General features: G+C 47.8%; 1 protein-coding gene across 1 annotated transcript; it reads left to right on the top strand.

Annotated features, from left to right (window-relative positions):
- The first annotated feature begins 5,622 nt into the window (after window positions 1–5,622).
- LOC102471897 (60S ribosomal protein L36a) lies at window positions 5,623–5,950 on the top strand. The gene has a single exon (XM_006158120.2). It carries the CDS (start codon window positions 5,630–5,632, stop codon window positions 5,942–5,944), a length of 315 nt encoding a protein of 104 aa, XP_006158182.1. The 5' UTR covers window positions 5,623–5,629; the 3' UTR covers window positions 5,945–5,950.
- The last annotated feature ends 6,566 nt before the right edge of the window (window positions 5,951–12,516 follow it).

Genomic DNA, 12,516 nt, shown 5'->3' on the forward strand with positions numbered 1-12,516 from the left:
AAAAGTGGGTCACAGGGACCAGCAGCTGGCGTAATGTCTATGTCGCTGGACTCCCATGTAGTCAACTGTGGTTTGAGTCCTGGACCCAGTGGCTTAAACTCACCCTGCGCACGTGTGCGTGCATGCCCAAGATTCCAAGAGGAGAATGGAGAAGGGATTGCGGCGTGGCCATACCCCTGGGGGGTGATTTCTCACTTTTTTTTTTGAGAGATTTTTGCTATAGGGCGCGTGCGTTCGCCAGACAGACAGAGAGAGACATAGAGACAGAAAGTAAGAAATCACCCCCCAGGTGGGATGGTCACGCCACAATCCCTTCTCCTCCATTCTCCTCTTGGGATCTTGGATCTTGGTCATGCGTGCACCGTCGCCCGGCGTGAGTTTTAAGCCACCGGGTCCGGGACGCGAACTGTGATCGACTACGTGGGAGTCCAGCAACATAGCCATTACGCTAACAGCTGGTTCCCGTGATTTCTCACTTTCTGTGTCTCTCTTTCTGGCCAGTGCGTATGCCCAATAGCAAAAACCTCTTCAAAAAAAAAAAAAAAAAAAAGGAGGTCAAAACACACCTTCTTCCATTTAGAAGAAAATCCTCTCCACAATACAAGGCCTGGTCTCCACTTTTGGCCCTTATTCCACGCTCTTATTTATTAAAAAAAAAAAGGACAGAGTGAGAGAGAGGAAAGTGAGAAAGCAAGCCACCAGGTCCGGGACTCAAACTGCAGTCAGCCGTGTGGGAATCCAGGGCCCTTAACCATCATGCCACCTGCCCCTCTTAGCCCCTGCTCTGGAACCTCCTTCATCACACGGTCCTGCTACAATGACCCTCTTGGTCAGTTGCTCATATTTGCTCTATGAGTGCTTGCTGGAGAAAGGGAACAAAGTGAGAAATCAACTCCTCAGGAGGGATGGGCACACCACAATCCCTTTTCCATTCTCTTTAGATCCAGCCACCTTAACCACCATGCCACCGAGCCACCAGCCGGCCTACCCTCCTGGTATTTGGACCCATCACATTGTTTCCGACTGCACAGTGTTTGCACTTCCTGTCTGCTTTCCGCCTGTAATGCCCTTCCTCAGCTCTTGGAATTGCTGAGTCCTTCCCTTGTTACTTTAACCCAAGGTAAATTACTCTCTGGTGCTCAGAGTGCCTGTTTTATTTCCTTTGTGACACTGATTGCAATCTGTGTCTGCCCCAATCTATTAATTTCTGATGTTAAATCATTTTTATAAAGAATTATCCTATGTATTATTTCTTTAATTTGAGCAGAGAGAAAGAGAAAGTGAGAAAGCAAGCCACCAGGTCCAGGACTCAAACCATGGCTGGGCGTGTGGGAGTCCGGCACCCCAAACGTCATGCCACCTCCTGGCCCCAAGGATGTTAAATTCCACAAAGGCCTTTTGTTATATCCCAGTGTCTACAATGACCTGCGATTTGGGGGCGGTTAGGGGAGCTAGAGGGCACAGGCAATCCCCAGAGACCCAGAGACAGAGAGAAGGAGAAGAGAGGAGAAAGAACCTGCCATGAGAAAGAGTCACAAGGCAACCCCTCCTCTTCCACTTTGCCCTCCTATCTGGATTTGGGCATACACACTGGTGTTTCTCAAGCCACTGGGTCTGGGACTCTAACTGTGCAGCTGGCCATGTGGGACCTGGGCGCCTCAACCACCAGACAATATAGCCAGCCCACGAATCCACAAATATTTGGCAAATGAATCACAGTTCAAATACTGACTGAGCAAAAGGCAAAACTCTGCAAGGCAGACCCAACAGGAAGGCTGCCAGTTCACATCTGATCTGCCTGAGTGGCCCTGCACGTGTGCCTGGGATCCCGGCCGGCTGAAGCTGAGGATGAACCATGGCACCAAGACCCCGCCAGGTTGCCGTATCTCTCCATCTCTCTTACAAAATAAATAAACTTCAAAGTATATAAATAAATAAAGGTTTGCTGGACAGGTAAGTGAACGAGTATACAGTGAAGAAACCGAACGGCATGCCGACCACAAAGGGACTCTGTTGTGTCCTGGAAGGAGTGTGCTCCCTGGAGTAAACTTGCTCCTGGCTTCTACTGCACTAACTGCTGCCTCGTTCAGTCTCTCAGAGAGGTATATCCTAGGCCAACAGATGGCATGGTGTTAAGGCGCTAGACTCCCACACGGCTGGCCCTGGTTCAAGTCCCAGACCTATTTGCTTACTTTCTCACTTTCCCTCTCTCTGTTGAACACACATGTCCCATAGCAAATTTAAAATAACAACAACAAATAAAATTAAATAAATAATTCTTTAAAAAGAAAAAAAAGGAGCTAGGCAGGCAGATGACATGGTGGTTAATGGAGCTGGACTCTGACATAGCCGACCGTGGTTCAAGCCCCAGACCTGGTGGCTTGCTTTCTCACTTTCCCTCCCTGGCCAAATTTAAATAAATAAATAAGGACTAGCAGATGGTGTGATGGTTACATCGCTGGACCCCCAAGGAGTTGACCCCCCCACAAGTAGTTGATCGCAGTTCGAGTAATGGACCTGGAGGCCTAAAGCTCGCACCAGGCGCATGTGTGTGTGTGTGCCCAAAATTCTGAGAGGAGACTGGAGGGGAAGGGATTGCGGCATGGCCATTCCCCCATGGAGGTATGGAGGGGCTTTCTCTGTCTCTCTCTGTCTCTCCAGTGAGTGCATATGCCCTGTAGCAAAAATCTCTCTCTCTCTCTCTCTCTCAAAAAAAAAGAAAAAGAGAGAGAGAGAGAGAGAGAGAGAGATGTGGCCCTGCTCTTGCCATGAATAGAGAATACAAGCATCAGCCGACAGAAACCCTAATACGCAAAGAAGCAGAGAACTATAGGGACTTGCAAGTAAGTTAGGTAGCCACTTGAAGGCGATCACTTTAAAGGGAAATACAACCCACTGGAATGGACCCTGCAGTTCCCGTGTTCGTGCTCTGTGTGCACACATAAGCTCACTCATGGAGGGCAGATGGCAGTGGTGGCAACGACAATAATGATGAAGTTGGAAACGGGATGAGCTGAAATAATGCCATTTAAGTCTAGTGAAGGGTAGAAAATTATTTTCTAAATTTGTCAGTGGGTGCATGTATTCATGGGAGAGAGACAGAGAGGGAAAGCAACCTCTGTGGAGAATGGCCATGCCACAATTTCTTTTCTTTTCCCCTTCTCTGAGGATTTTGGACACCTGCACACATGAGCCTGGTATGAAAAATATTTTTTAAAAGACTATTCATTTTATTTATCATTATCATTATTTTTTTAATTTGCTACAGGGCACACACACTCACCAGAGAGATACAGAGAGAAGGTAAGTGAGAAAGTAAGCCGTCAGGTCTGGGACTTGAAACGCAATTGGCCATGTGGGAGCCCAGTGCCTCAACCACCACACCACCTGCTGGCCCCGAAACTTCAATTAGCTTTTAACTTTATTTATCTTATTTCTTAAGAGAGAGAGAGACACCCTCCAGAGTCCCACCACACTGACATACCCAACCCGCTCAGGTATTTGATTTGATCCAGGATCCAAATCCGGGCCTTCCCCAGACCTTCCAGCATGGCAGAGCGGTATCCTAGCACCTACTCCCCCACAGCTGGGCCTGAACACCTTTTGGAAGTTCAACATTATGTGAATAAACAGAATGCTTCTCGAGTTTTATCAGAATGAAATACGCAGGACCAGCAGTTAGCGTAATGGCTGTGTCGCTGGACTCCCACATAGTCAACCGCAGTTCGCGTCCCGGACCTGGTGGCTTAAACTCACGCCGGGCGCGTGTGCGTGCATGCCCATGATCCCGAGAGGAGAATGGAGGAGAAGGGATTGCGGTGTGGCCATCTCCCCCGGGGGGTGATTTCTCGCTTTCTGTCTGTCTCTCTCTGTCTGTCTGGAGAGCACATGCGCCCTATAGCAAAAACCTCTCCAAAAAAAAAAAAAGAATGAAGTAGGCAGCACCGAGGGAAAGCAGCTGTGCAGGGTGGACCACCAATGAGCAGCTGGAGGCGGGGTGCTGTTGATAAGCCCGACAAAGACAGAGGATGATTCCTGGTCTTGCTATTTCACTCACAGGCGCACACCTCAATTCTTCAAACACCCCTAAGTGCTGGGGAAATACTCAGAGAATGATTTGGTTGGTTTAGATGGAAGCTGAGCTCTTGGGTCCCTCTATTGTAAGGAATTCATTTTATTGCACCCTGAAAGGCACTATCTCTACTTCCATTTTCTTTTCTTCTTTTTTTTTGGGAGAGGCTTTTGCTATAGGGCACGTGCGCTCACCAGACAGACAGAGAGACAGAAAGCGAGAAATCACCCCCCAGGGGGATGGCCACGCTGCAATCCTTTCTCCTCCATTCTCCTCTCGGGATCTTGGGCACGCACGCACACGCGCCCGGCATGAGTTTAAACCACCGGGTCTGAGACACGACTACATGGGAGTCCAACGACATAGCCATTATGCCAACTGCTGGTCCCTCTACCTCAATGTTCTTACCCTTACTCTGTTGACGTCAGAGTTACAGTGAAGATCAATGAGAATATACAAGAAAGTGTTTTTTAAATTAATTTTTCGAAAGAATTATTTTACTATTATTATTCTTTTTATTATTTTAATTTGACCAGAGAGAGACAGAAAGCAAGAAAGAGGGAAAGTGAGAAAATTAGCCACCAGGTCTGGGACTTGAACTGCAGTCAGAAATATGGGAGTCTAGTGCCTTAAACACCATACCACTTGCCACCCCATAAATTAATTAATTTCTTAATGGTCAAAGGGTGTGTGCGTCCACTAGAAGGACGGGGGGTGGGGGGGAGGCTGTGGTCTTGCCACAATTCCTTTCCCTCCACCTCCCCACTCTGTTGGGATTTGGGACATGCACACACAAGTGCCCAGGGTGATTTTCAATCTACTGGGACAAGGACTTGAGCTGCAGTCGGCCATATGGGACATGGCTTCCTATGCACTGTGTTTAACCACTGTGCTGGGGGCAGGCCACAAGGGGTTTAGATTTTAAAAATTAACTTGTTAACATTCACAAAACAGTGAATAGCATATGAAAATCCAGGTTTCCAGCTTCAGGAGGGAGAGGGATTATGGAAAGGGATGAGAAATCATGCAGTGAGCCAGCACTAAATGCACGTTCCCCACGGCAACAACTGCCAGGGCTCAGGAGACGGGACGGTGTTATCCGGTTTGTCTGGCTTCTCTGCTCGGTGTACCTCATCTGATTTCCAGCAGAAACCCCTGGGATTTCACCAAGAGATCGAGTTTAGAATAGTCTGAGCACATTGAGAGTACTCCATGAACATTTGTCTAAATTAATGCCTGTCTAGACCCTGAAAGTATCAGTTTTTAAAAAATATTAATAATGTTTCCTGGTGCCAGTCAGTGGCATGGTGGTTAAGGCAGCTGTATCTCAACATGGGCAACAGAGCAGTTCAAGTCTCGGATTGAGAGGCCTGAAAATCATGATGTGCACATGTGCATGCATGCCCAAAATCCTGGGAGGAGAACGGAGAAAGGATTGCAGTATGGCCATTCCGCACGGAAGGTAATTTCTCACTTTCCCTGTCTCTCTCTGGCGAGCCCACGGCATCCTATGGCAAAAACCTCACAGCTTTTTGTGCAGATAGCAGGCCCGCAAGCATGGTGAACATCCCTAAAACCCGCCGGACCTTCTGTAAGAAGTGTGGCAAGCACCAACCTCATAAAGTGACACGGTACAAGGGCAGGGACTCTCTGTATGCTCAGGGAAAGTGGCGTTATGACAGGAAGCAGAGTGGCTATGGCGGACAGACTAAGCCTATTTTTCGGAAAAAGGCAAAAACTACAAAGAAGATTGTGCTGAGGCTTGAATGTGTTGAGCCCAACTGCAGATCTAGGAGAACGCTGGCTATCAAGAGATGTGAGCATTCTGAACTGGGAGGAGAGAAGAGAAAGGGTCAAGTGATCCAGTTCTAAGCCTCATCTTTTCTATTATCTTTTCTATTATGAAGATGGCAAAATCCTGAGGTGAATGTTCACCTCGTTTGATTACAGTTGGTCTGTTTGTAAGGAAATTAAGTAATCAGTAAGATTCCCCTTTCGGGGAAATTTGATTTCATGGTAAAAAAAAGGGGGGGGGGCAGGTGGCATGGTGGTTAAGGGCGCTGGACTCCCACATGGCCGACTACGGTTTGAGTCCCGGACCTGGCAGCTTGCTTTCTTACTTTCCCTCCCCCCCGCTCTCTCTACCCTGTCCTTCTCTGGTCAAATTAATATTAATTAAATAAAGTTAAATAAAATAATTCTGTAAAAGAAAAAGAGCCATAACTCTCTAACTTAAAACAAACAAACAAACAAACAAAAAAGCCTTAACAACAACAGAAAAAACAAAATAGTGTATAGAAAGGCAGATCTCACAGGGCCAGCTACAGTTCAAATATCGGTCCTAGTGGCTTGAAAACACGCTGAGCATGCATGTGTGAGTCCGAAATACTGATGGGATAGAGAAATGGACAAAAAGAATTGTGGCATTGGGCTAGCAGATGGAGTGGTGGTCAGGGCAGCTTGATCTCACGTGGCCAAATGCCCGGCTTGAGTCCTGGACTGGGCGACTTAAGAAACATGCTGGGCACCTGTGTGTGCATGCCCAAAATCCTGAGAGGAGAATGGAGACGGGACTATAGTGTGGCCATCCTCTGGCCTGGGGATGCTTTCTCACTTTCCCTCTTTTCTGGCTTTATCTCTGGCAAGTACACATGCCCTTTGGCCGAGGGGAAAAAAACAACAACTGTGGCATGATCATGTACCACTGGAAGGTGCTTTCTCTCTCTCTGGCAAGTGGACACACCCTCCCGGTCATTAAAAAGCAAACAAAAAACTGGGACCAGCAGTTGGCGTAATGGCTATGTCACTGGACTCCCATGTAGTCGACTGCGGTTCAACAAAAAACTCACGCCAGGCGCGTGTGCGTGCATGCCCAAGATCCCGAGAGGAGAATGGAGAAGAGATTGTGGCGTGGCCATCCTCCCTGGGGAGTGACTTCTTGCTTTCTGTCTCTGTCTTTCTGATGAGTGCACACGCCCTATAGAAAAAGCCTCTCCAAAAAAAAAACAAATTAATAAACAAAAGGAGCCAGGAGGTGGTGCAGTGGTTAAGGTGCTGGACTCCCATGAAGTCGGCCGTGGTTTGAGTTGTGGACCCAGAGACGTGGAACTCACACAGGACGCATGTGCACAGTGCCCAAATTCCCCAGAGAAGAATGGATGAAAGAGACTGTGGCATGGCCACCCCTCAGAAGGTGATTTCTCATTTTTTCTCTCTGCCTCTCTGGTGAGTGCACATGCCTGATAGCAAAAACCTCTCTTAAGAAACAAACAACGACAACAAAAAAAAGGCCAGCTCTGCAGTGCAGTGGTTAGAGAGCCAGATATTGCATGGTCATGTGATTTAACTTGTGCCCTGGCAGCCTGAAAAACATGCCAGGCACTTGTGGGTGTGTGCCCAAAATCCTGATGGGGAGGCCAGAATGGAGTAAAAAGGACTGCAAGTTGACCAAGCTTGGGGATTCTTTCTGGCAGAGCACCTTCTCTCAGGCAGTAAAAAATAAAATAAACACTTTACCTGGCCCAGCTGAGCATGCACTGGCTGACGATGCTACTCAGCAGGCTGAGACCACATGGGAGCCCCAGGTTTGATTCCAGGTCTGCCCTAACAGCCAGTCGTGGTGACACCTGTCTGCAGTCAGTTACTGGGGAGGCTGAGGCAGGAATACCCCAAGACAACCAGACCCTGTCTAGAAGAAAAACAAAAACAAATAGCAAAAAATAATAGCATACAAGCCGGTAACTCTCTTTTTAAAAAGGATGGCTTCTCCACAAGTCTCCCAGGCCTCCCTGCATATCTAATTAGCCAGCAGGGCTTCCCATGCTTCTGCCTCTATCAAAGTCGGCAGAGGCAGAGTGACATGGCTGGTGTAGAGCTCAGATTCATCAAGACCATCCCTCGGCTGGGGTGGGCCGCCAGGCTCCCAGTTAACAAAGTGGTAGGAATGGTGACAAGATAGCCAGTGCCTGCCGAGATTCCAGAGGTTGCTACCTCTGTTAGGGTGGGCGCCCAGAACCACAAGTGTCGCCCTGCAGGGCTCATCGTGGCCATGAAACCACTACGAAGTTGTGAGGGCAGCAGAGTGTGGCACAGCGGGAACGGTGGGTCAAGGAGAAGCCCTTAAGAGAAAAGTACTGCAGTCTCCATTCACGGGTACAAGGAAAGGTCATGTTAGTATCCCAGCACCCAAAGAGCTAGAGTACCAGCCTTGGACTAGTCCTGTCACCTTCTCAAAGCCTCAGCTGCTATTTTGTTTTGAAGAATTATTTTGGAGGCTGGCAGATGGCATAGTGGTCAAGGCGCTGGACTCCTACATAGCTGACTGAGGTTCGAGTCCTGAACCTGGTGGCTTGCTTTCACATTCTCTCTCTGGTCAAACTGAAAAATAACAATAAATAAATAAAATTAAAGAAAAATGGCATTGCTGTCTTTAAAAAAAAGAATTATTTTATTTAACTTTATTATCATTATTTACTTTGAGAGACATAAAGAGAATGAGGGAGAGTGAGAAAGCAAGCCACCAGGTCCAGGACTCAAACTGCAGTCAGCCATGTGGGAATGGCCCATTTTGTTTTGCATTTTTTAGAGAGATTTTTGCTATAGGGCGCATGCACTCGCTGGAGAGACAGAGAGAGGGAATCAGCAGTTAGCGTAATGGCTATGTCGCTGGACCCCCACGTAGTTGACCGTGTCCCGGACCCAGTGGCTTAAAACTCACGCCGGGCGCGTGTGCGTGTGTGCCCAAGATCCCGCGAGGAGAATGGAGGAGGAGAAGGGATTGCGGCGTGACCATCCCCCCTGGGGGGGGTGATTTCCCGCTTTCTGTCTCTATGTCTCTCTCTGTCTGGCGAGCACGCGCCCTACAGTGAAAACCTCTCAAAAAAAAAAAAAAGAGAGAGAGAGAGAGACAGAGAAATCACCTGCTATGCCACAGTCCTTTCTCCTCTACTCTCCTCTCCTCTCAGGATCTTGGACACGCATGCACACATGCCCAGTGTGAGTTTTAAGTTGCTGGGTCTGGGACTCGAACCATGGTCGACTACATGGGAGTCCAGCTACATAACCATTACACCATTCGTTGGTCCTTGTTCTGTTTTTAAGTTATAGCTTATTTATGTATGCCATGAAGAGAGACAAAGACAGAGACACAGTCCCCCTCACCAGCCCAGATCACAGGCGCGCATGTATGTGCTCGGGCTGTGGGCCCGGAGCCCTCCCTGAAGAATCCCGTCCTAGAGCTGGACCGCTGTCTACCCGGAGCTCAGCTCATCACTCAGACTACTTCAGACTCGATGCTGGGAGTAAATACTTCCTTCTATTAGTTTGGTCCCCATGGTATACAATAAGCCCCCACGACTGTCCCTCAAAAAGCTGACATTAAGGGGCTGGCAAGTGGTACGGTGGTTGAGGGCGCTGGACTCCCACATGGCTGACAGTGGTTCACGTCCTGGACCTGGCAGCTTGTTTTCTCACTTTCTCTCTTTTGCTCTGTCCCTCTCTGATCAATTTTTAAAAATAAATAAAGTTAAATATAATAATTCTTAAAAAAGAAAAAATCTGACATTCAGAAAGATAAGGTGGGGCACTGGAGAGGTGTCTGAGGAAGCTTGACAGGGGAAAGTTACCTCACTCCGTACTGAAAATCACTTAGGTTTTGCTGCCCCACTGAAAACCTTTCATCTTGAACTCTACCAGAAAAGGACTGACTTGGGCCAGCCAGTGGTGTGGTGAAGACACTGGATCCCACATGGCTGACTGCACAGTTCGAGTCCCAGACCTGGCGGCTTGAAAAACACGCCAGGTGCATGTGAATGTGTGCACAAAATCCTGAAAAGAGCAATGGAGAAGTGCTAGTGTCGTGACCGTCCCCCACCGGGGTGCCTTCTCACTTTCCCTCTCTGCCTCTCCCCAGACCCTCTGTCTTTCTCCACGTCTTCCAGCGGGCAGGCAGGCGGGCAGGCAGGCGGAGAGTCCGGACTAACTACCTAAGTTTCAGGGGCTTATGTGCAGCAAGACAGGTAGACTCTCACTCCCGGCTTTGCTGGTTATTAGCTGTGCTATTTTCTCTTAGGTGGTTTCTTAATTCACAAAAATTGAGTAAATACCAAATTAATTTCACTGAATTTAATAAGTACATATTCCTTCCCTTAATATAAATTCCCTTCCCTCTGAGGCAGCTGGGTTCCTGAAGCTGAAGATCAATACAAAGTCTGTTACATAAAAGTCCCTAAATTATTCCCAGTGATACACATTTATTTTCTTTTTTTAAAAATAATTATTTATTGGGGCCAGCAAGTGGCATGGTGGTTAAAGGCACTGGATTCCCACATGGTCAACTGTGGTTCGAGTCCCAGAACTGGTGGTTTGCTTTCTCCCTTTCCCTTTCTCTCTGGTGAAATTAAAAAAAAAAAAAAGGATGAAATTAAATAAATGAATAATTCTTTTTAAAAATTATTACTTATTTAATTTTACCTATTCACTCATTTATTTTAATTTGACCAGAGAGAGATACACAGAGAGAGAGAGGGAAAGTGAGAAAGCAAGCCACCAGGTCCAGTACTCGAACAGTGGCCGGCCATGTGGGAGTGTCCAGCACCTTAACCACCATGCCACCTGCTGATACCCATTTATTTTCTTAAATAATTATTTACTGGGACCAGCTGTTGGCATAACAGCCATGTCGCTGGACTCCCACGCAACTGACCATGGTTTGAGTCCTGGACCTGGTAGCTTAAACTCACGCCTAGCGCGTGTGCGTGCGTGCCCAAGATCCCGAGAGGAGAATGAAGGAGAAGGGATTGTGGTGTGGCCATCCCCCCTGGGGGGTGATTTCTCGCTTTCTCTCTCTCTCTCTCTCTCTTTCTGGCAAGCGCATGCATCCTATAGCAAAAAAACTCTCAAAAAATTATTAATTTAATTTTTACCAATTATTGTTATTTTAACTTGATCAGAGACAGAAAGTGCGAAAGCAAGCCACAGGCTCCAGAACTCAAACCGCGGTCGGCCACGTAGGAGTCCAGCACCTCAACCACCACACCACCTGCCTGCCTACAAGTCCATCATTCTTTTTTTTTTTTAAGGAATTATTTCAATTAATTAATTAATTAATTTGGTTTTTAAATTTTTATTTGACCAGAGAGGGACAGAGTGAGTGAGACAGAGAGGGGGAAAATGAAAAAGCAAGATGCCAGGTCCAGGACTTGGAAGTGGGCCACGTGGAGTCCAGCACCTCAATCACCACGCCACCTGCTGGCCCACAAGTTCATCTTTTTTCTTTTTCTTTTTTTTTACAGAATTAACTACAGGGACCAGCAATTAGTGTAATGGCTATGTTGCTGGACTCCCATGTAGTTGACCACGGTTCGAGTCCCAGACCCGGTGGCTTAAACTCATGCTGGGCGTGTGTGTGCGTGCCCAAGATCCCAAGAGGAGAATGGAGGAAAAGGGATTGCGGTGTGGCCATTCCCCCTGGGGAGTGATTTCTCGCTTTCTGTCTCTCTGTCTCTCTGGTGAGCGCATGAGCCCTATAGCAAAAACCCCTCTCCCCTCCAAAAAAAAAAAAAATTCCTTAAAAAAAAAAAAGACTTAACCACAGTGAGCCACGTAGGAGTCCAGGGCCCTTAACCACCATGCCACCTGCTGGCCACACAAACACATCATCATTAACAATCAGCGAAGGATTCTGGAAACCAGAGTGTTTAGTCAAGGAAAAGGAAGTAGCATTACTGAACGTAGGCAAGAATCTGATATTTACAGAGCCCTGGTGCTGCGCTACCTCACTGAGCCCTGAACGCCTCCATATCGCTATGCCCTCCCTCCTTTTCCAAAAAGGAAGGGTCAGAATAGAAGGAAAATAACGTTTATTGTGTACTGTCAGATGCTCTTCAAATACACTGTCGCGTCTGACATTTAAGAGCCTTTTCTGGATGAGAGCTAGGAAGGGGCAGGCCTGATCACTACGCTCCATCAGATCGCAGTCACTGCTTCGAAGCTCAAGGAAACAATTTGTTTCCTCAGGACCAGAGATGGGATAAAACCCAACTCCAGCATCTTAGTCCCCCTTCCACGACAGTCTGGGTTCACGATTCACTGGAGACTTTTTCAGTTTTGTTCAAACTGAAGATTTCAAAGTGTGCGCACAACAAAAAACACCTTTCCAACTTTACCTAGGGTTTAAGGCTTTTTCCCTTCTTCCAGCCCAACCACTAGGGGGCCAGGCCATTAAAACAGCCGTTTAAACCGGGCTCCGGAGCGACCGCCTCGGCTTAGCCACTGGCTGTGACCTTGGGTAAACTGGCCCGTAGGCCTCAGTTTCCCCGTCTGTAAAGTCGGAATGCCGGCGGCGCCGATCTCTCTAGGCTGAAGAGGTGGAGTAAAGCGAGACACCTAAGAGAGCGAGCGACGCGGGCTCGCGCAGAGCCCAGCACCCGGGGCGCGGCTGCCCT

This window comes from Tupaia chinensis, unplaced genomic scaffold (assembly GCF_000334495.1).
Source record: "Tupaia chinensis unplaced genomic scaffold, TupChi_1.0 Scaffold000573_1, whole genome shotgun sequence".
In the NCBI taxonomy this organism is placed as follows: Eukaryota; Metazoa; Chordata; class Mammalia; order Scandentia; family Tupaiidae; genus Tupaia; species Tupaia belangeri.

Coding starts and splice junctions, on each gene's coding strand:
- LOC102471897 (XM_006158120.2), top strand. CDS start 5,630: ATGGTGAACATCCCTAAAACCCGCCGGACCTTCTGTAAGAAGTGTGGC.